This window comes from Arvicanthis niloticus, chromosome 5 (genome assembly GCF_011762505.2).
Source record: "Arvicanthis niloticus isolate mArvNil1 chromosome 5, mArvNil1.pat.X, whole genome shotgun sequence".
NCBI classification, from domain to species: Eukaryota; Metazoa; Chordata; class Mammalia; order Rodentia; family Muridae; genus Arvicanthis; species Arvicanthis niloticus.
In genome coordinates, this window is record NC_047662.1 from 28437552 (window position 1) to 28464476 (window position 26925).

The following is a 26925-nucleotide window of genomic DNA, read 5'->3' on the forward strand; positions in this document are numbered from 1 at the left end:
GATATCCAGGAGTTGGAGTTAACAGCCACTGTGAGCCATCCCACACGGGGGCTGAAAAAAGAGCTCTAGTACTCTGAAAAAGCAACAAGTGCACTGAGCCACTGAGCTACTGAACCACGGAGCCACGGAGCCACTGAGCCCCACCTTGATGCTTCCAAATATTGGTGGTTTGCATTTTGCAGCATGTTGATGCTATCTGTCTCACATTTTTCTTGTGGTTAGACAAGGAGGAAGACCACAGTGATGTGCCATTTTCTTCACAGCATGCAGGAAACAATGTCAGCATTCCCTGGGACTCCTGGCTACCTGCTGAGAAGTATCTACAGGTGAAGCTAATGTCTTCTCCTTTGGTCCCATGGCACACTCTGGCAGGAAGGCATCTCCTTCTGCTGTCAGCTTCTTCCTGGATGGCAGGTGGCTATATAAATGATTCATAATTCTTCTGAACAGATATGAACAGATATGTCCTCTGCCATTCAGTTATATGGTATGATTCTTTTTAAAAATCAGAATGCTCCACGGGCTGCCTCAGTGGTTAGGAACACTTGCCACTCTTGCAGAGGACCTAGGTTTGGTTCCCAGCACCCACAGGGCGGCTCACAAACATCTCTAAGTCCAGCTCCATGGGTTGTGCCACCTTCTTCTGGCCTCTGCAGTCGCTGCACACATGATGCACAAACATACATGCAAAAACACTCACACACATAAAACAAAAGAGTAAATAAAAAGAGTGCTCTAATAATTTGTTTTCCAAAGACATAGATATGTTCATATAAGTAAAGGCTGAATATTTAAAAATATGCCTTAAAAATGACTGGTTTCCTCATGGCAGAGCTGAAATTTATTGTAATGAGGTAGTTTAAAGTCTTTCCTTTTATAACATTATTATTATTTTTTGAGACAAAAAATGTGTTGTCTTGGCTGTCCTGGAACTCACTTTATAGACTTGCCTCTGCCTCCCAAGTGCTGAGATCAAGGATGTAGGCTACCACTGCTTAGCTAAAACCTAAGTATTAAGGTATATTTATTGCCTGTATTAATGGGTTTCACTGTGACATCTGCATATATGCACATCGTGCTTTGGTCATAAAGGTTTCTCTAACTGCCTTCTCTTACCATCCTCCCAGAGGTAAAGTCTAGAGGTAAGTACTTGAACCTGGGTGGCACATGTTCATGCCTGTAAATAGCATATGAACGGCAGGGTTCCCTTTGGGCTGGTGAGACACAACAGAGAGGTTGGGTACAGATGCCTCCTGATGCTCTCCACTTGACAACTGACTGCAGCTCATATTTACTCTTGCTTTTTTTCCCAAGACACCACTGCATATGGAATCCAGCTTGGCCCCATCTAGGGGCATCCACAACAGGTGCTCAAGCAGCAGCTGAGCTGACCACGTGACGGCCTGCTCACCTTATCCATGCTGGCCTGGTTCAGTCGCATGATGGAGGCATGAGCCAGGCGGTCATACACAGTCCGCAAGGCCTTCTTGGAGTACAGCTCCTGGGGTTTGAACAGCTCCTCCATGAACTTCCTGTTGAACATGGTTGAAATGATGTCGTTCAGAACTGTAGAGACAGGACAGAATCCAGATGAGCAAGGAAGGGACGGGAAGAAGCCTTGTTTAGGAGTGCTGTCTGTCTGTGAACGGGAGCCAGGCACAGACAGAGCTCAGATACAGAATGCTTACTGAAATCTGCCCCTTGGAAAGAAGCCCAGGTGTCCAGTAGGAAACAGGAGCTATATGACACTCAGGGCAATGTCCACAATGACAATATTCAAGAAGATTGTGCTTTATATGTTACATGCCACTTCACAGACATCATCTGCCTTGATAAGAAAAAAAAAATCTTTCTTTTAAAAAAAGTGCTGCTTTTCTGGGCAGTGGTGGCTCATGCCTTTAATTTAATCCCAGCACTTGGGAGGCAGAGGCAGATAGAGCTCTGTGTTTGAGGCCAGCCTGGTCTACACAGTGAGTTCCAGGATAGCCAAGACTACGAAGAAACCCTGTCTCAAACAAAACAAAACAAAACAAAACAAAATGAGAAAGAATGTAGGGGTGAAGAAATGGCGCAGCTGCTAAGAGCACTTGTTGCTCTTGCAGAGGACTTGTGCCCAGTTCCCAGCACCCACATGGTGGCTCACTCCAGTTCTACGGGATCCGATGCCCTCTTCTGGTCTCTGAGGGTGTCAGGCATGCATGTGATATACATACAGGCATAGATGCAGGCACAATACTCATAAATATAAAATAAAAAAAATCTAAAATTATTCTATTAAAAATAAATAAAAAGACTGTTATAAACATATAAAGATCATAAGTTAGAGCACATCCTTAAAAAGAGAAATGGCACACACATTCTTTAAAAAAAAATCAGCTGGCCTTTAATCCTAACACTTGAGAAGCAGAGGCAGGTCTCTGTGAGGTTGAGGCCAGTCTGCTGCAGAGTGACTTTCAGGCCAGTCAGGGTTACCTGGTGAAACCCTGTCTGAAAAAAAAAAAAAATAAAAATAAAAATAACAATGAAATAAATAGATGAATTTCATTATTAGTTTGTGTAGAGTGTGTGTGAGGTGTGGTATGGTGAGCGGATGTGTGAGAAAGACTCCATGGTGTTGTTTTTTTTCCTTCCAACCTTTCCAGGGCTTGGGGGCATTGAACTCAGGTTGGCAGGTTGCATGGCAGGCCTTTCATCCACTGAGCCATGTCACTGGCCCTTTTATGACATATATTCTACCTCATTATTCGTGTGCGTGCGCGTGTGTGTGTGTGTGTGTGTGTGTGTGTGTGTGTGTGTGTGCGTGTGTGAGATGGGTGCTGTTTCTCTTTTAAGCAGTCTAAACCTTTTTTCACTTCAAATTAAATTTCACACCTCAGACAAACAACGGGGATTTACTTTTCATAACATTTTGTGAAAATGGACGGACACGCTGCCCGGTGGTTAGCAATTAGTGTCTTTAATGCTTCTACAAAACATGCCACTCGGTCTGCTCTATGTTAGCATGCCCTAATCCCTCTTTGACCTATGATATTGATTTCACAGCACAGGAATAGATCTCATCCTGTGGGACAGAGAAACTTCCAACTGCTGAGCATCAAGGACTTGTGCAGACGGCCGTGGCCTCAGCTAAGGACACTAGTGAAGGCCGGGAGCTCTGGTATGACAGCTGCAGCAGGTATGCATACATTTTTATGTTTTTCTTTATATTGCTATTGTGTGTGGTGGGGTGGGGAGGTACATGTGTGCTAAGGGGCACGTGTGGAGGCCAGAGGACAAGTTGGGGACATTGCTTCTTTCCTGCCACCTCATGCCTATTGTTGTAGGGACTGAACTCAGGTTGACACATTTTTTGGCAGGCGCCTTTACCTGCTGAGCTGCTGGCCAGGCCAGTCTTTAAAAAATTGGGTCCTCTGGGGAGTTGGCTCAGCAGTTGAGGGCAATTGATGTTCTTGCAGAGATCCTAGGGTTCAGTTCCCAGCACCCATGTGGTTCACAAGAGTCTGTGACTCCAGTTCTAGGGGATCTGATGCCTTTTTCTGACCTCTGCAAACTCTTGTACACATGTGGTACACACATAAAGAATTGGGTTCTCTTTGATAGCAGTGTATACTCTAAGCACTGAGCCATCTCTGCAGCCCTCCAGATTATTCTTAAGCCAGTTATTTTAGTGTAAAAGAGAGAGTTTATGGCTATCAAGTGCATATATTCATAGACAACTGGGCTACTTAATTATATAAAATGAATTCTTTTTTAAAAAGATTACATTTAAAGATGTATTTTTATTATCTTAATTCTCTGCGTGTTTGTGTGTAAGCATGTGCATGTGGGTTAGGCATGTTCGAGAGAGTGCAGGCACCCACCGGAAGCCAGACAAGTTGGGTCCCCTGAGGCTGAGTTACAGGCAGTTGCGAGCTGTCTGGTGGAGTGGTTGTAGGCTGAACTCAGGACCTCTGGAAGAGCAGCAGCACACACAGCGTGCTCTTACCTGTTGAGCCATCATTTCAGCCCTTATCTTTTAGTGTTAATTCTATGTATTCTATCTGTGTCTGAGTGAATGCAGGTGGCTGTGGAGGCCAACTGAGGGCTTTAGATCCCTGTAGCTGGAGTTAGAGAAGGCAGTGAAGCACGCGGTATGGGTGCTGGGGACTCAGGTCCTCTGTGGGGCAATACAGATTCTTAGCTGCCGAGCCACACCCCAACCTCTAAAATGAATTCTTTTTTTTTTTTTTTTTTTTTTTTTTTAAAGATTTATTTATTACAGACACACCAGAAGAGGGCACTGGATCCCGTTACAGATGGCTGTGAGCCACCATGTGGTTGCTGGGAATTGAACTCAGGACCTCTGAAGAGCAGTCAGTGCTTTTAACTTCTGAGCCATCTCTCCAGCCCCTAAAATTAATTCTTTTTTTTTTTTTTTTTTTTTTTTTTTTTTTTTTTTTTTTTTTTTTTTTTTTTTTTGGTTTTTCGAGACAGGGTTTCTCTGTATAGCCCTGGCTGTCCTGGAACTCACTCTGTAGACCAGGCTGGCCACGAACTCAGAAATCCGCCTGCCTCTGCCTCCCAAGTGCTGGGATTAAAGGCGTGCGCCACCGCTGCCCGGCTAAAATGAGTTCTTAATAAGAGTGCTTATTTTTCCTCCTCCTCTTCTTTTTCTTCATCTTTTGTTTTGTTGTTTTTAGGGACACGGTTTCTCTGTGTAGCCTTGGCCATCCTGGAACTTGCTCTATAGACCAGGCTGGCCTTCAACTCAGAGATCTGCCTGCCTCTGCTTCCCAAGTGCTGGGATTAAATACATGTGCCACCACTGTCTGGTTTGAGGGATTATTTCTGGAAGATGCAAACTCTACTTCCCTTTGCTGGATGAAGTGGAAGTGCTAGGTGTCTGGCTCTGGATATACTTTTAAAAAACAAAGGTAACAAAGAGCAGGAATATTTTATTAGTAGTATTTTTAAAGTATTTTATAGAAGAAAGGAAAGCTGACTGCTATACTTAAATCTTTTTATTTATCTATCTGTTTATTTATTTTTTAAAGGCAGAGCCCATGTAGTCCAGGCTGACCTGGAATTAAGGCCTGTAGCCAACGATGGCCTGGAACTTCTAATACTCCTGCCTGCTCCACCTTCAGAGTGCTGGGACTGGAGGCAAACACAGCTACCCTCTGCTGGTACTGGATATAAAATTGCTTCAGAGGGAGGAGGGAGGGGTGTGTTTTCCTCTGATACTGACTGTGGTGGTTTGAATGAGAACGGCTTCAGGGCTCACATGTTGGAACACTTGGTCCCCAGGTGGAACTGTGTGAGAAGGCTGAGCAGGCGTGGCCTTACTGGAGGAGCTGTGCCACCCAGTGCAGGCTTTGAACTTTCAGAGGTCCACACTATTCTCTCTGTCTCTCTCTGTCTCTCTCCTTCCCTCCCTCCCTCCTTCTCTCCCTCTGCCCTGTCCTTCTTGATCAGGATGTAGCCCCAGCTGTTCCTTCATTGGTCATCACGATCTCTGACCCTCTGAAGCCATAAGCTGCCTTGGTCATGGTGCCTTACCACAGCAACGGAAAAGTAAGACACAAACACACACACAGCCGACTCCTTATAGAATCAATAATCTCATCCTTGACCTTTGGATTTTACCCTTGATGGACTCTCTCCTGCTCCTCAAGACAGGAAGAATTCAACCCACAGCTAATGCAGGTGCCCTCACATCTGAGAACTCCAGCTCAGTATGGCCAGATAACACTCCCTTTACAGGGATGCTCAGAGATACAGGAATCCTTCTGGGTTTGCTTCAGACAGATAAAGCAAGGACCTGCAATACACTGGGTTTTCTAACTTTTTTTTTTTTTTTTTTTTTTTATCTCACCACAGCCTTTATATAAAGTATAGAATCTGTAAGGAACAGATACCAATGGAAAGCCACAGGGTCCCCAGAAAAACAAAAGGGAAGAGTTGATGTAGGCCAGGGAGGACGGAGTCACGTGAAACCATTCCTTGTGTGCTGTGATTGGGTTAAAGCTTACAGAGAGCCGAGTCATTTCTCTAGGGTCTTTGAGCTCATTCAGGATCCAGGAGAATAGCTTAGCCTCAAATAAATTGGTTTGAAAAGCGACAAAACCCCAAGGCGATTGTTACTGACTTGGGCAAAGCAAAAAGAAAAATGAGGCTTTTCCCCAGGGATGTGCAACAGCTATGCGTCACCATGGCTGCCGCATCAGACCTAAGCTTCGTTCACCTGCTGAGAACCGAGGGCAGTGAGGTCTGTCCCAGTGGGCACAGCAGGCACACATGAGCCCCCAGAGAAGAAATGGAAATTTCAAGGCTGGGCCCTGCACCTTGTCCCCATTCACTCTCCGTGAGAGTGTGGAAACTGCAAGGGCCTTTCCCCTTGCAGTTCGCTTGGCCCAAGCAGGCATGCAGTATACCAGATACCAAGATGAACGCCACATGAACACAGAGGAAGGAGCTATGCCCTGTTCACATCTGTGCAGTAGATTTAGTCAGACACCCAGGCTGCCTTTGGTACCAGGCACTTGGATTTCCCCATCTTTTTAAAATACAAAAATGAGGAAATTCAACTTGGTAACAGAAAACAAATTTATTTATAGTTTGCCTACACCAGGGAGAAAAGGTCTACTTTCCTTTGTCTCCTCTGCAACATCATAATTTTATAGAAGAGAAGAAACAATGGCCATCATGGTCATATGCTAATTTAGCTGTAAATGAGGTAAGTGGCCAGAACGATTTGAAATCTCCTATAAGGCAAATTCCTCCTTCCGCTGATGCCAGGGCCATACTGTCTTTCTCCTCTGCACAGGTCGGGGCTTTGGGAAATCTGAGTGCTCTGGAGTCCACTGTTAGTGTCAACAATCTGACAGGTGAAGGGAGGGGCACAGGCGTCCCCAGCTAGAATCTCTCTTCCCCTGCCAGGACCAGGTTTCCACCTTGGCACTTGGTTTTGGCACTCGCATGAGCTTTGACTTCTTTCCATGAGGCAGAATAGAGTGGGGATCAGATTTGGTCACGAAGAGGATGAAGACAGGAGGGGAGGGGTCTTTCGTGGGGACATCCGAAGGGCTGGTAACTTGGCAATCACCAGACAGATGATGAAGTCAGCGTCTGCTGATTATTTTTGAACACTTATATGAAAATAAGCGACGGCGATCCAATTACACACATGAAGAGCCCTCGAGATCCACACTTCACACCTGAAATTCTGCCAGGCCTCAAGGATGGGCCAAAAATTGCTCAAGAGAAGTGTCAAAAGATGGTTGTGAAATACAATAAAGGCAGCCCGGCACGTCAGTTGGGCTTCTCTGAACCGAGGCTGATGAAATAATTATCTTGATGAAAGCAATTCAGCTTCTATCAATTACCCCTGCTCCAAAACCACTTGTTTATGGAATTACACACGATGGAGGAGCCAAGGTTATACAAGAGAAGCCAGGGAACGTGCTGCACGGTTACAATGGCTTGAATCTCTACCCTGTTCTAAGACATTGGGCTTAGGACTCTACATCAATGACCTCACTGAAGGTCCGAAGCAACTTTGAATTATCCTCATTCCCACATTCCACTGAAGAGGGGGATCTAATCTGAGAAAGTTTAAGATCCAAGCTGCTAATGACAGAGCTGAAATCAGAAAGGGCTCGGTCTCACTTTATCATTTTTTTTTAAAAGCATTATTTATCTGAGACAGAGTATGTAGCCCTGGCTAATCTGGAACTCACTATGTACACCAGGTTGGTTTTGAACCCTCAGACATCTGCCTGCCTCTGCCTCCCTAGTTTTAGGGTTAAAAGTATGTACCAGGGGCTGGGGAGATGCTTCAGAGGGTAAGAGCACTGGCTGTTCTTGCAGAGGATGAGGGTTTGGTTCTCAGGATTTACATGGTGGCTCACAGCCAACTGTTACTCTAGTTCCCGAGGACCAAATTCCCTCTTTTGTCCTCTGTGGGCACCAGGCATGGATATGGTACACACACATTCATGCAGGAAAAACACTCATACTCATAAATCTATAAAGTGCACCACCACAGCCAGCCTAATGATTTCTAACTAGTGTGTGTGTCTGTGTGTGTGTGTGTGTGTGTGTGTATACAGAGATCAGAGGACAACTTGCTAGGATCAGTTCTCTCCCACCATGTGGGTCCCAGAGATCAAACCAGGTTGCCAGGTTTGGTAGCAAGTGCCTTTATCCACTCAACACATCACTGGCTTTTGTTTTTCTTCAGGGATAGCACTGTACTATGTAGCCATGATTGGCCTGAAACTATGTAGACCAGGTTGGCTTCAAACCCACAGAGATCTGTCTGCCTCTGCCTCCTAAGCTGTAAGATAAATGTGTGTGCTACCACACCCATATGTGTGTGTATGTATGTATGTGTGTGTATATGTATATAGACATGATACACATATGAATTCAGAATATTGTAATCCATTCACATATCATACTTAGATCCATTTATCAAAATTTGCTAGATACTTTTCTCTATTCGTCTCTGCTTATCCTGTTCCAAATTCTTCTTCATTCCCTATGCTGGTGTTATTTGTTTTAAATTGACTTTACAATTGTTTTTGTTTTCTATAATATCACATTCTAAGTACATGTCATTACAATCAGGAAAGTATTTACAAAGTCAAAAAACATTATCTTCCATAATAATGTCAAATTTATGTAATTATACTAAAAACTTTCTTTCAATAATAAAAGAAAACAAACTTTAAATTCAAAATCAGAGATATCAAAATGCTTTCAGTGGGCCTTTCATATTTTAAATATACATACATTTTATGCACAACCCCCCCAAAATGGTTAGCATATATTAATTCTGACAATAATAAATTTTGTTATGATGTTTTCACACATGTACATATGTACATGTACACATACATGTATTATGTACATGTACATATGTATATAATGTACCATGATCATATTTGGCCTCATTATGTTTTATGTATAATAAGTATACATAGCTGGCATATCTTGTGTGATAAGAGAATTTAAAATACTGAGGTTGGCCATGACGGGTATAAACCATTCCCAGGCACTAGGACATACTGAGAGAAGCCAAGGTCTTGTTCTGAGCGAGCCTCAGCCTTTCCAGGTTTGCAGCTGATTTGGGTGAGGGGGAAATCAGACTTAACATAAGGCAACAGTGCATGCATGGTCCCATGCCTTCTGCCCACACTGCTGGCAGCCATGCAGCCACATGCTTCCATCCTCCTCAGTTGCTCAACAGGTAACTCTGTGCTAAGGGGAATGGCTCCGGAGGGCCACTCAGACCACAGCAAAGTCTTCTGTTACATCACAGTATGAGACGTGTTTTAGGACCACCACAGTACTGAGGAGCGGAGCTTCTGCCCCAGTTGTCCCTGAGAGCTTGGAATACAATGCCATCAAAAAGGATGGTGGTTGGGCCAGGGTGGGAGTTCAGGGGTCGGGGGAGCCCTTCAGATGCAGTGTGGACCCTTTGCCAGAGCCTGGTCAGTGTTCATCTTACGCAATGTGTTTATTCCTTTGGAGAAAAGCATTCCAAAGTAAACTCAATGTCTCAGCTAAAAAAACCTCACACCTATTTCTTACCTAGCAATACTTAAAGGGGTCCTGCTTAAAAACCCACTGACAACCAACCGAGTGAACCTGTGAACACAGACTGAACGCATGCAGCCCAGCAATGGCGTACCTCGTTTTCTGTCCACCTCTGTCCATTCGTCTATATGAAGCATACAAAAAGAAAACACCAGTTCATGAAGCAAGAACATTAGTCGCATGGAGGCTTTACAGATACTGCATCCAGTTAGCTGGCCTATTGAATTTTCGCTTTTATATTTGATTTAAATGGCTTATGTGCATGCTCCACCATCAACTGGAAGCTTAAAAAAATGTAAGAGTTATAAAAACTAGATAAACAACTAATGAAAAAACTCAGCAGAGAAGCTTGGGAGAGCTAGATACCTGCGGCTCCTCTTAGAAGGCTCCAGGAGTTATGTTCTCCCACACATTAAAAATATACATTAAGCCAGGTGTGGTGGCACATATCTTTAATCCCAGTACTTGGGAGGCAGAAGTAGGCAGATCTCTGTGAGTTCCAGGCCAGCCTGGTCTACACAGTCAATCAGCGTCTCAAACAAACAAACAAACAAACAAACAAAACCTCTATCTCTATCTATCTATCTATCTATCTATCTATCTATCTATCTATCTATCAGCTTTTAACATTAACTTCCCAATGAAGAAAAATTCCAAGAACAGAGAGAAAAAGGAGTTTCCTTTTGTACAGTCTGACCCTTCCCACTCTCCCCGGCCCCACTCCCGCCAGATCTGGGGCCCTGTGTTTTTCAGTAGGCAAGTGTTGTACCACTGATCTCTCCCTTAAGCCCTGAAGATCAACTTTTTCCCTTTCTCCTTTCTTTGGTAGGAAAAGTTCAGTGTACAGCCTCCCTCCACTTCCTCTCTCCTAGCCCTTCCAATAAAGAGTTCTACACATATCAGCATGTAGAAAACATCTCTCAGCTAATGGCAATTTGGGAAACACTCGGCACTCTATTGTTTGGGAATGATCTCTGAAGCACATACACTGAAATTACGCACGCCTTCACAGCACACTGGCATAGCCTCAACACACAACACGAACAGCTCTTTCAAGGCCAGTGGGTACCACTGCAAGGCCAAAGTCCCCTGGAAGTTTCAGTCAGTCTTCTCTCTCTCTCTCTCTCTCTCTCTCTCTCTCTCTCTCTCTCTCCACACACACACACACACACACACACGACTCACCTGGGCCTTGGTGCACAGGACTGTAATTCTAGCCTCAGGAGGCTCAGGCAGAATCAACTTTAAGATCTAACTGGGCTTACAGAGTGAATTCAAGGCAACCTACTGAGATGCTCGCTCTAAATCTGGCTGGATGGAGAGGTAGCTCAATGGCAGAGCTCTTGCCTAGAGTGTATGAGGCTTTAAATCCAGTCCCCAATACTAGGGGGTAACGTGGTCAAGTCATATGCTTTTGGGGAGGGAGTAAATGGAGAAGCAGGTCCTGTCTGGCCTTCCTAAAGCAGTTATTTGTTTTTTAGGCCCCGTGTCAACATCTGCTGTTTCTCTGTGGTATTAGCGTCACAGGCTTGCAGTTACTTAGAGATGGGAGTTTTCATCCTCTTTTAAGTGTGGTCTGCTGTGGATAAAACAGAACTGGAAAACACCAGGAAGCGCAGTTGTCACTCCAGTCAGCAACGGCACGCAACGGCGCTCAGCACCAGCAGAGGGCTCTAGTGAGCTGCTGGTTCCTCCCCTACTTTCCTCTTTAAAATGCCAGACTAAGTATCCCCAGCCCCGACTCATTCTCCAGGCGACTTGTTTGTGACAATCCAGCTAGTTATATTTTGCATGGGATGTTGGCCCACGGGTCCTGGGGCTGGCTGTTAAATTTGAACCAGAACAGAACTCCACTGCTAGTTAGTCTTTCAGCACTACACATTTCAGGAAAACAAAATAAAACAAAAAATGAGCAAACAAACGAAACAAACAAACAAACAAAAAAAACCAAAAAAGAAAAGGAAAAGTCACTTCACAGTCACGTGCTCATGTGTCTCAGTTTACCTGTAGGGAGGAAGGCAAACAAGGTGAACAGGGTTTTCTGAGGAGAGGAGTGAGTAGAGGAGGCTTCTATCGCCCACCCTATTGCTTAAAATGTGGGAGGATGTTTGGTATGCAGCTCTCACAGGCTGCCCCATTAAGAGCACGCTTCCTTTATGTTCAGCCCTAAACTCTGGTGCATTGTGGGAGAAACGGCAATGTCTGCGCTGGCCTTCTGGGAACAGGGACGGCCTCCAGGAGACCAATTAGTTGTGTAAGATAATGAAAACAGCTCCAAGAAACTCCACTTCCTTCAGAGCATCCTGGAGGACTAATTTACCAGGTCTGGGTTTTGTAGGCCTGTGCACAGGCATCTGTCACAATGGTACTGGCTGGAGCTCCTGCAGCAACATCAACTTTTAACAGCAGAATAGACAAGCACTTAACTTTTAAATTTTATGCCATCTTGCTTTCTTTCTCTTCTGCAAGGCCCCACTGGCCAACTATTTCATTTCTTTTAGAAACTAGGTGGATGTACACATGTACATGTGCGTGTGCATTTGAAAGCCTTCCCTTTCCTATCAACCGAGTCCCACAAAATTCCCATAGTTCCTTCAGATGAGGCAGCCCAGTGCAGCAGCACTTAAGGACTTGCTGGTTAGGAGGGGGAGCTCTGGGGTCTCAAGGCCTGGAGTGTCAAGTCACTTACTCCTCCCACCAACTCTGCAGCATTGGGCAAAGCAGCTTTTGGTTTTTCTCGTAAAACTGGATGGCGGTGTTATCTATATGGAAGAAGAGCCGTGGGCATCATGGTTGATTTTTTTCTTTTTCTTTGTTGTTGTTGTTGGTTTTGTTTGTTTGTTTGTTTTCAAGACAGGGTTTCTCTGTGTAGCCCTGGCTGTCCTGGAACTCGCTCTATAGACCAGGCTGGCTTCAAACTCACAGAGATCCACCTGCCTCTGCCTCTTGAGTACTGGGATAAAAGGCGTGTGCCACCACTGCCCAACCATGAAAGTGTTTAAATGGAGTATTGATACAATTGAAAAACTGAACCGGCTGAGGTCAGGGCGTGTTGCAGACCGCAGGTTAATCTGTGTTACTCAGTGAGTTTGGAGCAGCAATAATGTGAGCCTTGTTTCAACAAAGCAGAACAAGTATAGCACTGTTGTCATTATGGAGATGAGTCTTGAGTTTTAGAATCAGTTATGGATTGGACTCATCAGTACCCCACTTCCAGGGACTGTACAGACGGGCTTGATCTGGTTCTACCCAGAGTCTCACATAGTGTGACATCTGCCAAAATCTGTGGAATGAGTGACTGGTGGAAAATGAATCACTAAAGATGGCTGAGACTCCATAAAAAAAGAGTCTAGGTAAACCAGAAAAAAACTTTTTTTTTTCTGGTATAGTAGCACACAACTGTGATACCAACTCTGAGGTGGCAGGAACGGGGGGAGGGGGGGGTCAGAGTTCAAGGCCAGCCTTTGCTACATGAGACCATATCTCAGAAAAAAACAAAATAGTGGCCCTTCAAGTAAGAAAAGGTACTATGTATATATTGTACTTTTGAGACAAGGTCTCATGTGGTGCTGGCTGGCCTACAACTTACTAGATAGACCAGGCTGGCCCAGAACTTACAAGGTAGACCAGGCTGGCCTGGAACTTGCAGAGATCCTCTTGCCTCAGCCCCCAAGTGCCTGGTTTAACAACTACAGCTCTTGGTTTTTTACGTTTTCATTTTTAATTATTGTATGTATCTGGTTATGTGCATGTTCTGGGAGGCCAGAGGAGGGTGTTGGATTCCTGGAATTGGATTGCAGGTGGTTGTAAGCTTCCCAGAGGATGCTGGGAATGGAAAGCTGACCCTCTGAAAGCGCATTAAGTGTTCCTAACTGCAGTGATGGCTTCCCTAGCCTGGGACTACAGTTCTTAAAGATGGAGCCTGACCCCTCATATTCCCAGTCTTGCACAGACTTCCTCTTGAAAGGCAATGCCAACTACTAATAGTGTGAGCATGAAATGCACAGTACAGCTTCATTTTCAGGTGTGTATTATCATCACCATTTTACAGAGAAACAGGCCTACAGAGGTCGGTCGTCACACTTCAAGATCTTGCAGCTAGCTAAATGTGGAATCTAGACCTGTCTGCCTTCAAAGGCCACATTAATAACCTGCATTGCTAATTTACGTTGTCTTCCAAGATGCAGACTACCTAGAGAAATCGAGCCTGTCCCTCCACTAGGGTCACTAGCCTGAGTGAAATCACATCACACAGGCAGCAAGAAATAAAGAAGCCTCCTGAGGAAGGAACATGACAGCATACAGTAACACTGGCAAGTCATTCAGCAAACCTTTCCTGAGCACTGATTTATTCTGACCTGGGTGTTGAGTGCTAGAGGCTGAAGTACAAACACGTGAAAGACAAGCAAGTGGGGAGACACACGCGCGCACACAGGTGAGTATCAACTGCCAGCCATGTGGTGAGGTAGAGAGAAGCACAGGAAGCAGGCTGTGAGAACAGGAACGGGTCCTGAAGCACCAGGACTCTTGAGTCAGCGATACAGGAGGTCAGGGAAAGGATGGAGTCACGAAGCACACAGGTTAAAGATCTACATACACTTGTGTGATTAGGACTCACAGTGTCGTAATCAGAGGGCCCCAACACGTCCCGCCTAGGACTTGGTCTCCTTTTAAACAGGAGTGGACGGTTGACTGCAGTTTTAGGGAGAGAGGTACTAGATGTATTAGCGTTTTGTAAAGCCCTCTGATAGAATGCTCGAAACGAATGCAAGGGACTGGTCCAGGGAGTTCTCTTGTCTGTCTCTGCACGAACTTACACAAAATCAGACACAATATCTGAATGTGCGTGTTTAACATCAATGGGGTACATGAACGGTCGGGAGGAAATCAGGTTTTCATTAGTGTTCAATTATCCTCTGCCTAGAAATACAGTAGTTCATACTTAAGCCCAGCAAATTTGGTGAACAAAGTTGTTTGCTGAGAAGTAAGAAAAACTGGCAGCGTGTTCTGGGTGGTGGTTTCTCTCTGCATTACACATGGCATGATTTTGCATTTTACAAGCTTTCCGATAGTATTTTCACAACTGCAATCCCTTCCAACACTTGCAAAATCAAGAAGTATGTTTTTGTTCTTATCTCTATTATTTTAGGACCCTACATTTCTAGAAATGGCTTCTGACATGAGCATGACTAGGCTTCAGCTCACGTAGGAGGACAGACATGGGCGAATCTGCATCTGTTTCGTGGGGGTTAACGGATGGTTATACCTGCCAGAAGTACATTGCCAGCTGTAACTACTTTTGGAAATAGACACATTTCCAGAGACCGGGAAATGGAGGACTCAAGCTCTTTACGTATGTCCAATGTATTAGGTTTCTCTGTGGGGAAATGCTCTTTTGGAGAATTAATTTTTACTTCCGAGGGCCTCCAGCTGCATGGGCTCTGCATCTTTTGGGAAAGATACCCGGCTGTCACAGAGAAGTGCGCAGAGGCGTTGGTTTGGCTGTTAGGATGCGGGGAAGGGGCCAGGTGCCTAAAGGTATGGGGGGGGGGGGGCGCTAGGCTTCGGCTCTGGATGGGAACATTTAGTGCGGTGATGAGGGGAGAGATCAAGGCTGCGGGGTCGTCTTACCTTTGCGGGCCTTGTCTCTAGGAATGTTCTGGGCCCTCAGTCGCTGGTCTAGGACGTAAAGCATCTCCCCGCCCAAGTTCAAAAAGAGCAGTGGCAGAGTCCGAACCGACATGATGCCGGAAACCCGCAGGACAGGTGAATGAAGAGCCCCAGGGTTTGAGGTTTAGCGGCCTGGAGGCCCGTCCGCGTCCATAGCCCGGTTGCTGGGGCAACGAAGGACCAGAAAGGCGAACCAATCAGATGGTGGCTTGATAGGAGGTGGCCCGAAGGCCGGCGTTTATTGGGTTAGGTGAAAAAGACTGTTCCAGGGGATTGGTCCGAATGGAGGTGCGCGAGGTTGGCCTCCGGGGAGCGCTGGTTTTGAGTTTTCCAGTTTAGCTTCCGTGTCGCCGGGAGCCTTCCAGCCAGCCACACGTATCTGTCGTGCCCCAGCAAGGACCAGCCTTCGCACTGGAAACTAGGAAAGTCAGCCCTAGCGTCTTCGGAGTCGCTCGCCTAGAGTCCCAGTCCGCCATCGCCTGCTGTGCTGCCACTGGCAGATTTGTAAGCCACCACCCAGGGGCGCGCAGAAGAACCAGTGAGGTCACTGAAGGCGCCATGAAGGCACTCTGAGTTATTATATATTAGTCCCTCATCTCGATTAGTTCTATCATTTATCTTCTTTCTAAACCCTCCTGGAAGCAATGTCACACGGATTTACTACTACTAAATGAGGCAACCCAGTCGGACCCTCCTAGCGGCTAGACCTTTTCAGAGGATTCTTGTAGATTTCAGTGTTTATGTTAAGCACTTCTCTCTCCAGACACAGCAATCTTGAGACTTGAGCTTTGGAACCACATCCACCTCCCTTAATCATCAGTCGCCTCTTTCTTTTCCTTTCAGGCTCCTCACATTCCTCAATTCCCTTTTCTGTATTCCTACGTTTCTCTGCATCACTGCTCTGATACTGTTGGACTAAATTTCAAAAGGCACCATTTACAAAACACAGCACATTCCTTTAGTGCTTTCCTTCCTGCTTCTGGCATCCTCTGAGTCATACCTTCTACTCGTTTTTTTTTTTTTTTTTTTTCCTCCTCCTCTTAAGAGCCAAACTTTTAAAAATTGTTTAGTACAACTTGAGCCTTTTTGCTTTTTGTTTGTTTGAAACAGAGTTTCTCTGTGTAGACCAGGCTGGCCTAAAACTCAGAGATCCACCTGCCTCTGGCTCCTGGACTGCTGGGATCCCGGCACAACTTGAGTTTCTTAACAAACACCTCAACCTCACCTGTGATAAACATCTTTATCTTCTAGTAGGCCTTATGCATTTTGTTACCTGCCTAGCTCCCAAAAGTATCTCAAGTTTTGGGAAAACAGACTCCCTTTCAGAGTCTTCCCTCTGGGTAGTGTCAGACTGTATATATGGACTTCAGAATCAAGACAGCTAGGCGCAAAGTGTGGGGGCACTTGCCTTTGATCCCAGCACTTTGTAAGGAGTCCAGCCTGGTCTACATAGCAAGTTCTAGGGCTGTCAGGACTGGGACCCTGTCTTTAAAAACAACAAAACTCCAAAACTAGAGGGACCTAGGTTTGAACACTAATCAGCTTTCAAATTTGGACAAGTTGTCTTAAGTTTTCTGAGCCTGTTTTCAATAGAAAGACAATTAGGCTGGGGCAGTGGTGGCAAAAGCCTTTAATCTCAGCACTTGGAAGGCAGAGGCAGGTGGATTTTTAAATTCGAGGCCAGTCTGGTCTAAAGAGTTCCAGAACGGCCAGAGCTACACAAACACTATCGGGAACCCCCCTTACCCTACCCTTCCCCCAAAAGAGAAAGACAGCCAGCTTGAGGAATAAAGGATTTAAGTATCAGGCAATATTAAAATGCCCAAGGCAGCATTTAAAACAGTGCCTTTCCTACAGGCCTGATCCACTGCTCTGGCTTTTTCTCCTTACTCCCACCTCAAAATGGGTGTCCTCCAGGTCCATTTCATTAAGGCCCACCTCAGTGTCCCTGGAGGTGATGACCAAACAGTTCAACTCCACTTTTGATTCATTCTACCCACTCACCTCCTCCATCTCAGGGATGCCCTCAGAAATAATTTTCCCATCCTGACATGGCCCATTTTTCTTTTTACATTTCTTTCCTTGGCAATTAAACTTCTGAAGAAAGACTTTCATATAGTCTAGACTGGCTGCAAACTAGCCATGCAACCAAAGATATAGCCTTAAAATGATATTCTTGTCTCTCCCAAGTGCTGGAACTAGACATTCAAACACCAAAGCCCAGTGTCCATAGGCAATACACACCCAGGGCCTCGGTTACCTTAGCGCTCCCAGACTGCTCTGGTTCAGGCTCCAACCCTCATCTTTCAATTGCTCTTCTGTAGCACTTGAACATACCTTTCTCTTTGTGGGGTTTCCCTTCTCAGAATGAGGTCCAGGGTTCTTTCTTCAGTATGATAGACTGATTTTTTTTTTCCAAGATAGGGTTTCTCTGTGTAATCTTGGCTGTTCTGGAATTCACTCTGTACTAGGCTGGATTCAAACTCAAGAGATCTGCCTGCCTCTGCCTCCTGAGTGCTGGGATTAAAGGTGTGCACCACCACTGGCTGGCAAACTGAATGTTTTTTGTTTGTTTGTTTGTTTGGTTTTGGTTTTCCGAGACAGGGTTTCTATGTGTAGCCCTGGCTGTCCTGGAACTCACTCTGTAGACCAGGCTGGCCTCAAACTCAGAAATCCACCTGCCTCTGCCTCCCAAGTGCTGGGATTAAAGGCGTGCGCCACCACTGCCCCAAACTGAATGTTTTTATACCTGAGTCCCATTCACAGACTGAAGCCCTAACTCCAAAGTTATAGTATGAGTCCCACTGTTCCTGAATGTGTGCCTTCAGATGTCTTTCCCTTTTAACTTACAGTTTCTTCTGCCTAAATGTTGCTTCTCTCGGCCAGTGAACTCCTCCTTATCCTTTAGGGCCGTCCAGTAGACAGCTCCTATGGCTGCCAGCATTACCACTCTGAAACATACCATGTATTTGTTTTATCCTCTGGGGTGAAAGCAGGGACTCTGCCTCTGAGATCCCAGAGCCAAATTAAAAATAAACTACTATTCCTCAGGTTGAAAAGAAGGCCATCCTTCATCATTCTTCAAAGGAACGGACTTTATTAGTTTTCTTTGGTCTTCTCTGATAGGGCATTTGAAGGGTTCTCTGGCACCACCTCATTTTTCTTTTTGGCAGCAGCTCCAGCAGTTTTTAAGGCCCTTCTTTGCTCCTTCAGTTTTTGCACCTCCTGGTAAACCTGGTGGTTGAAAGGGAGTAGGAAAAGACTTTGTAATTTTATGTAAAACCTCGGATTTGGAGCAGGTCTATGGGAACTATCTCAGTGGAAACCTCATTCTTTCTGCATATGTTGGTGACCTGAGCCATTCTAGGCCTTGGTCAGAAACAGACCACTTCTCTCTTCTAATCTGCACTTCAGTCCAGGGAGGCTGACCAAAGCAACCAAGCATATGAATTCATACCTGAATGCACAGAGCCTTTTTGGCCAGGAAGCGACGGTGAACCTTTTGGAAGTGCAGAGGAGGTACCGTGTATTCTACCCCCAGCTCCTTGCATGTCTTTTCGAAGACATCATAGTTGGTCTGACGGAGCATCTTGAGCAACTTTTTCCTCTTGTCGATGCTTATCTGCAGATGACGTTTGTGGGCTTTGTCCTATAGAAGAAGCTATATTACTATTATTTGTTGTTTTGAGACAAGGACTCACTTTGTAACCCAAGCTGGCCTCCTGTCTCAGCTTCCTGCTTGCTGGGACAACAGGCTTAACCCATCATACTTACTCTTAATTTCAATATTTTGAAGTTATTAACATTGCTTCCAATTAATGATATACGGTCATTTCATCATTTCATTGAAATGTCCCTACAATCTTATGCAAACATTACTACAGTTCTGCTTTCATTGTTCATGGTTTACAGATAGGAAAATAAAGGTTTATAGAATGTATTTGCCTGCCATAGGTCTTTAGACTGTTGGCCCTGAGGGTAAGCCTTGAATCTGCATCTCCTGACTGCTGTGACTCCAAATCTCACTCTCCCCTGTACCATGCATCCACTCAGCATCTCCAGCACTTAGGAGACTGTCAGCTTGAGTAGGGAGAAAGAGAACCCCATCCTCTGTTCCAGGTCCTGCTCTGTGAGGGGCTCTGCAATGGAGCTGGGATTCTACATCTCAAATGAGCAAAACTAATTTCGAAAGAGCATGTTCAACCAGCTCCTGGGAGCATTCAAGGCTAGCTCAGTCTGTGCTCACAACTGCATACTTATAAAAAACAAACAAACAACAACAACAACAAAAACCCCACAAGTAGTTGGGTCTGATAGCACATGCCCTGTAATTTAGCTCCCAGGCAGCTGAAGCGGAAGGATGGAGAGTTCAGAATCAGCCTATGCGGCTCAGGGACCAAAACACCAGCAATTTCCTTTGTCTAGCAGCTCTGTGCTGCTCAGCTGAGCAATGACACAGTGGTTAGAAATATGGGCCCTTGGCAATATCGCCTTATTTCATATGTCAGGCATCACGCTTTAGCAGTATCTGAGAAATAATGTCACTCACTCCATGGAGAGATTGCTTCTCTGAAAGATTACAGAGAAATGGTTCTAAAGGTTACAAGAGACACCGCTAAGAGCCTAGAGATGCGTTGTGTACCACACTGACTGGTAGTATTAATTCTTGTAATCCTTGAAGTCCTGTGGCAGGATTCCCATTCTATGGATGTTGAGAACATGGGCTCAGACCAATAGGCTTCCCAAAGTCACCATGACTTTAAGTTGAAGTGACAGAGTTATTCTCCAAGCATTTAAAAACTGTTTACTAAGCACCCACTATGTGTCAGGCAGTGACCATGCTCTACAGTTTACTAAGCACCCACTATGTGTCAGGCATCGAGCACGCTCTACAGTTTGTTTTCTTGACCACTGATAACGCCCCAACAGAGTCTATAAGGCTCCTTTTGTCCCTCTAGAAGCAGGAGGGGAGCATTTTCCTACTATGGCTGAGGGTGTGACCTCTCTGGTATCACAGTCACTAGCTTCTTAGGACCAAGAGCCCTTTACTGCCCAGCCCCATCTTTGCTATTGTGGTTTAAATTTGAGTGAAGCCGGGGTTTACCTTTCGATGTTTTTGCAAGTGTTCTTCATAATTGCGGATCCTGACAGTCAAGGCAGTGACTGAAACCACAAACCACAATGGATGAGAGCTGAGCATAGAAGAAGGGAGGGCCCAGGCCCACCTCGTGTTTTAGAACCAAAGGAGTAACAATCAGCGATGCTTTTGTACAGCTCTAAATCCCAAAGCACTCTGAATTGCAGGACTTCAGAAAACCGGATCATCTTTCTACTAGAAAAGCAAGCTCAAGAAAAGGAAATACTTCATTCCAAAAAGGTCATTATCTATCATAGCAGATAGCATTGTGGGGAGGGGGGAGTCGGGGAGAAGGTGGTCTCATTATGAGGCTTGGTTTGACCTTAAACTTGCTATGTAGCCAGGCTTGTGATCAGCTTGCCTTTCTTCCTTTACCTAGAATTATGCGTGTGTACCACTGGGTCTGGCTGGTTAACAGCACTCTCAATGGCAAAATTGTAGTCCTATTTCTTGATCTTGCGATATAATGTCTTTACCTATAAAGCTCATGCTGAGAACCATGCACTTCAGTTACAAAAACAACGGACACTCAGGCAGGTAGATCTTTATGTGGTGCTGACATAGCAAGTTTTCAGGCCAGCTGGGGCTACAGAGTGAGACAGTGTCTAAAATAGTGGACCCTTTTGGAGGTCGCATATATTTACATTATAATTCATAACAGTAGCAAAATTACACCGATGAAGTAGCAATGAAATAATTTTATGGTTGGGGATCACTACAATATGAAGAACTGTATTAAAGGGTTGCAGTATTAGGAAAGTTGAGAACCACTGGACTAAAAGGAAACAAATACCTCAAAACAACAACAAAACCAAAATAACCTCTCGAATGTTTTAACTAAGCTTATGATTTTGTGTTGAACTGGGCTGCATTTGTAGCTACCCTGGGACACATGCAGCCTGCAGGCCTCAGGTTGAAACACTTGCAAGAGCATTAAATTCAGGAACTCGAGCATGCCGTCATGGTTAATATTAACTGCTGTACTAGAGGTCCCAGCCAGTCATTGAGATAAAACCCTAAACTGTCAAGAGGACCCAGGGGTGGCTTTTTTTTTTTTTTTTTTTTTTGTGCTTCCATTATTAAGTTTTCAGAATTAAAACTTCTAACTTTTACGACTGGAGAGATGGCACAGGGTTAAGATGCTCTCCGGGAGGACCCAAGTTCCATTCCCAGCAGATGGTGGCTCACAACTGTCTATAACTCCAGGTCACGGGATCTGAGGCTCTTTTCTGCCTTCCGCTGGCACTAGGCATAGTGCACAGACATACATGCAGGCAAAACACCCATACACATTAACAAAGTTTTAAAAGGGACTGAGGCTCAAAGACAGAGGAGGTAATACCAGCTGTAATGCAGGCTGATGGCAGCAGGAAAGAAACCCTGCAGACACTGCATAGGCCACCAAGTCACCCCCTGCTACTCCCTGGTTCAATGCAAGAGGCAGGCTGTCTAATGAGGGCTACTGCCAATTCCAGCTGGAAACCAAAACAGGACCCTGGAAATGTCCCACACTCGTGGGCATAACAGCACTCCACAGATGTGAGTCTCACTGTTAGTAGCCTAATTTTTGTTTCCAAGGTGTGTACACATTCTCTAGCTTCTCAGTCTCCCTACAAAGTAGGGACTTCAGCCCTGTCGCTAGCTGGCTCTATCTTTAGACTCTGCTCTGGAAGCAGAGACTCCAGAGAAGACAGATGACCTGTTTGCCTTCACACAGAGCAATAGGCAGGACTCAGCTGTTGATTTTAGCATCACTGGGCTTGGGATCCAGAATCCCAGCATGCTTCTCCCCTTCCCAAGCCACATCAAGAGCCTAGGCTGGGGTACCAGCAGATTCCTATGCACTCCCACTATCGAGGGCCCCTGGACCAACTTCGAGCCTCCAAGGTTCTGGAATCCTCAGGGTTTTCCGCAATCTTGTTCATCAATTGTTCTTGTTTGATTTTTAACTTCTCTTTCTGTTGGAGACAGAAATTGGGGAAATCTGAGTGGAGGAAATCCTCTAAAGACTAACCTTCCTGACTAGGAGGCTACATTTACAGCATCTAGCATTTACATTTTACAGCATCTACATTACAGCCCAGAAAAATTGGGGCCAGAGTTTACTGTATTCACTATAGCCTTGGCCAACCACACGGCTCTCCATAGCCTCATGAGCCCAAGGCTAGAGCTAAAGTTAATAAAACTAGTTTGTTAGCTGAATATCCTGAAGATGTGCTTACTCATTCATGTACACATCTGTGGTGGTCTGAATGAGAATGGTCCCTATATGTTCTTATATTTGAATGCTGGATCATCAAGGAGTGACACTATTTGAGAGGGTTAGAAGGCATGGCCTTGTTAAAGGAAGTGTATCACTTTGGTGGGCTTTAAACTTTAAAAACCCAAGCCGGTCCCACTGTCTCTCTTTGCCTATGGATCACAATGTAGTTCTCAGCTACTGCTCAAGTGTCTGCCTGCATGCTGCCATGTCTGCACCATGATGATACTGGACTAAACATCTGAAATTGAAAGTAAGCCTCCAATTAAATGCTTTCTTTCATAAGAGTTGCCTTAGTCATGGTGCCTCTTCACAGAAAAAAAAAAAAAAAAAAAAAAAAAAAAGACTAAGACATCATCCTTACTGCTCACCAACTGTTTATCAGATGTCAGAGACACAATGGTGTTTGGTTTGGATAGAGAATGACTGTGGGATAAATGTTCTGACTGGGAAAGCCTGGGATGGAGGGATGGAGGAATGGAGGGATAGAGGAATGGAGGATAGAGTTCCCAGGGAGAAGACTTAGGGAGGCACAGGGACTCACCGAGTTGGCCATTTCCAAAGACAAGATTCTTTTCACAACATCATCAACCCTGCAAAAAACCCGAGCTATGAGATGAGTATGGGAAGGGGAAGAAATGGGTTTTTTTCCTATGAGAGTTTATGTGTTTGTATGTGTGTAGATTGTATTCATGGGCACACAGGTGCCTGTGGGGGCCAGAAGAGGGTTATGACCCCCTGGAGCTCTGGGTTATAGGTGATTTTGAGCTGTCTGGTACGGGACTAAAACTCGTGTCCTCCGGATGAACAGCAACACTAACTACTGAGCCATCTAGCTTGCCCATGCTGTTTTCACAGTAGTTTAAAGGGAAGAATGGCAGGCTGACACTTTATCTTGAAGGGTGCTGCTGCTGCTGCTGCTGCTGCAGAGAGGGCTCAGTAGTTAAGAGCACTGTTCTTGCAGAGGACCCAAGTTTCCAGGTCCCACAAATGGCTTATAACCATCCATAACTCTAGTTTTAGAGAACCCAGTGACCTCTTCAGACCACTGTAAACACCAGGCACTCATGTGGTACACAAACATACACATGACCAAAGCATACACATAAATAAATCTAAAAAAAATTTAAACAAACAAAAGCCAGAAAATGAAGAAGGGGGATGGTCAGATGTATAAAGGTGCTTTTTTAGGTAAGTCTGACCATAGGAACCATAGAGCCGTAAAGGAGAACTGAAGTTACAAAGTTGTCCTTCAATTTCCACATGTGGGCTTTGTGGGCATTGCCCCATGGTGCACACACACACACACACACACAATAATAAATACAACTTAAAGAAAATTAAAGAAAAGGTAGGGACTGGAAAAAATGGCTCAGTGGTTAAGAGCACTTGTTCTTGCAGAGGTCCAGAGTTCGGTTCCCAGTACCTACATCGTTGGCTTACAACCTCCTGTGATTCCAGCTCCAGGGACTCCAATGCCTTATTCTGACCCCTGTGGGCACCCACACCTATGGGTACACATACACACGCTGATACACACATGCACATAAAAATAAATTGTTAAAAACATTTAAAGTGCAAGAACAAATGACAGTTACTTCCACAAGAAATGCAGCTCTGGTCTGCTGGGCTATTGGCTCGAATGTTCTGGTCTTGTCTCGGGGAAGGAAAAGGAAGGATTTCCACCTCAGCCAGACACAGCCAGACTGCATAGTAAGGAAGGTTGGAGCCAGCCCAGCTCCCACTGTACGGAGGCTAAGCAGGAGGACTCTGGCTTTGGCGTCTCAGCTCTGGCTCTTAGTTATAGAACACAGAGCACTTATTCAAATAGGACACAATTTCTTCTCTTATAGGGCTTTTGTGAAGTCAAGAGAATAAAGATTTCTACCAAGGCCAGCAGAGCACGTTAGTTCTTTGGCATCCATTGGTATGAGGTCTTCACTTGTACCAGGAACAAAAGGGGAGCTGAGCTCTCTCAGCACCAGCTGCCCAGCTGCCCACCTGAGCCTGTCATACCTGGGGCCCTCACCCATACTCAGCACAGCCACATAAACCAGCTGCAAGCCCATCATACCTGGGGCCCTCACCCATGCTCAGCACAGCCATATAAACCAGCTGCAAGCACAACAGGCCAAGTCTTTAAGTCACCCCTTTTCTACTCCTTGTCCATCCTCCCAGAAACTCCTGTACCCACAAGTAGGATTTTTTCCCCCAACTTACTTCTCCATGTTGGGGATGATGTTCTTGTATTCTTTGATGAATGTGGAAGAGGGCGGTTCATTGTCTTGCTTCGGTTGGACTGTCAAATCCAGGGATGGAAAATACTCAGTGTTAGCGCCCATTCTCCCAGGCTCCACTCTTCCCAAATCTGTGGGAAGTACCTAGGGTCTCAACTAGGCAATGGACACATCAAAGCTCAGTTTCTCTTCTGCAAACCTTGTTTGTACCTGCTTCTATACTGCATGTTCAAACAAGGGGCCTTTCCCAAGACATGCACTGTGCCTGCAACACAAACTCACTTGGCTCTACAGACATCAGATTCCTCAGGGGGATAGGTTCTCCTGTGGACAGGAGTGAGCTTGGCTTCATTTGGACTACTCAATTCCCCAGCCTGGTCCATAGTCTAGCCTAGAAGAAGCACTTAACAAAGCTTGCATGCAGGTTGACCACATGGATGAAATTAAGGGTTAAAGGAAGTGCAGCTAGCTTTAAGGGAGTGTCAGTCTCCAGTACAGATCACAGTATCCAGAAGCTCAGCTTTTGTGTGTGCATTCCTACTGTGTCACTTGGAAGTGAGGTTAAAGCCCAGAGTCCAACCCAGTCTGGCACAACCAAGATGATCTATCCTCTCAAGCCAGACTCTGTTCTGCCAGACTATAGCCAGACTATGCAAAGGACACTAGCAGCAATAAAGACTATTATATAACAATTATTGTGCACAGGATTAACAGTGCTTTTCATATCCTGCCATGATTGGATCCTAATAACTGTGTTCCAATAGATCCTTTGACATTTCTGTGCTGGTTCACAAAAAAGCAACTTGCCTCAAATAATATTTGTTAGAGGGCCCAAAGGCATACTAACTTAGGATGAGAAACTACATCCTTCATCTCAGAGTAGCAGATAAAAAGTGTTACATTCCTAGAACGTAATGCTTCCTAGTGTTGCCAGCCAAGCACTAACGCACTGGGTCCAGCCAAGCTGGACTGGGTAGGATCCCAGGCTTAGACCTCACTTGCAACGGACGGAGGAGGAACTCGCACACCAAAGCTGAGCTTTTGGTGATCTGCACTGACAAATGGATGAGTGCTTTCACTGGAAAGCTCTCACTCCTACCTTCCCGTGCACCCCATGAACAAACGCTCTATATAACGTGGATGCAGGGGTCTTTTGGCCCGCCCCTTTGCACACCACCTCTGTTCCCTTGTCCACCCCAAGCTTTCCAGGCGGTGTCTCTTTTACCTCAAGTCTCAACCCAAGTCCTCGTACCTGGTGTCTGGACGGAGTATGCACGGGCGGCATGCAAGAGACCTATGCAGAACAGAGATAGCTGAGACTCGTTTCCTTACATAACCCCGCAGGACCCTTCTACCACGGACTGCGTGCACCTGCAACTAACTAGCGCCGTATTTCCCTATCTCCCGCTTCACTCCTTTCCTAGCCATCACCCTTTCTTTCTCATCCTGTCACTGCCTTTCTCCTGTCTCCCGGTGCCTGGTATCCACCATCTTCGCCCAGCCCCACGGGGCCCAGCTCAGCGGCTCACTCGGAGGCTGCAGGCTGCAGCGTGCGGAGGGCAGATTGGCACTGCTTCTGCCCCTCAGCGCAGGGACTGGGGCCTGTGTCACCGCCTGGGCACGAACGGAGCTCAGCGCGCGCCACGCGGCCCTCAGCATGGTGACTCCTGTCTCGGCAGGCCCGCGCCGCCACTGTCCCCTCCGCGGTGGCTCCGGGTTACACGGGCGCAGCCATGACGGTTCAGGCTCGACCAATCGAGGTGAGAGCTCGACAAGAGCAGCCGAGGGCTGAGCGAATGGATTGGCTCCAGAGTGTCGAGGAGCTGGAGTGGAGCTGGACTAGTGGGCGGCGGCCTGGCTCTATGCTCCCAGGCCTGGAGCACTGTGTGAACTCAAAAATGTCACCTATTGACCTTGCATCCGGCGTTAATCACTTCCTAAATTCCTTATGTTGACCTGGTGCGGTTCCAACTTGTTGATCAAGAAACTTGGGGGCTTTGTTGAACGACCCTTTCATAGGGGTCGCACAACAGATATCT

At 45.7% G+C, this 26925-nt stretch overlaps 2 protein-coding genes and 1 long non-coding RNA gene across 8 annotated transcripts in view; 1 reads left to right on the top strand and 2 right to left on the bottom strand.

The window, feature by feature from the left end:
- Oscp1 (organic solute carrier partner 1) overlaps window positions 1-15440 on the bottom strand; it is a 27674-nt gene extending 12234 nt beyond the window's left edge. The window contains exons 1-4 of one of the 6 annotated variants that reach the window (XM_076934217.1): window positions 15214-15408; window positions 10768-11178; window positions 9677-9706; window positions 1412-1566 (exon numbers count right to left, since the gene is read on the bottom strand). In XM_076934217.1, the coding sequence (XP_076790332.1) occupies window positions 1412-1543 (132 nt within the window). In that variant the 5' untranslated portion in view covers window positions 1544-1566; window positions 9677-9706; window positions 10768-11178; window positions 15214-15408. Of the gene's footprint in view, window positions 1-1411; window positions 1567-9676; window positions 11179-15213 lie in introns of all 6 variants that reach the window. The other 5 variants (XM_034504152.2, XM_034504150.2, XM_076934216.1 and 2 more) reach the window with 5 other exon arrangements.
- LOC143442350 (uncharacterized) lies at window positions 13830-19192 on the top strand. Its single transcript, XR_013110454.1, has 2 exons — window positions 13830-14017; window positions 14732-19192. It is a non-coding gene; the product is annotated as an uncharacterized LOC143442350 (long non-coding RNA).
- On the bottom strand, window positions 18327-26636 carry Mrps15 (mitochondrial ribosomal protein S15). Its single transcript, XM_034503967.2, has 8 exons — window positions 26416-26636; window positions 26139-26180; window positions 24870-24948; window positions 23194-23242; window positions 22263-22347; window positions 20357-20415; window positions 18710-18901; window positions 18327-18486 (listed from the first exon to the last, which is right to left on the bottom strand). The coding sequence occupies exons 1-8, from the start codon at window positions 26543-26545 to the stop codon at window positions 18352-18354; spliced, it is 771 nt and encodes a 256-aa protein (XP_034359858.1). The 5' UTR covers window positions 26546-26636; the 3' UTR covers window positions 18327-18351.
- Window positions 26637-26925: the final 289 nt, after the last annotated feature.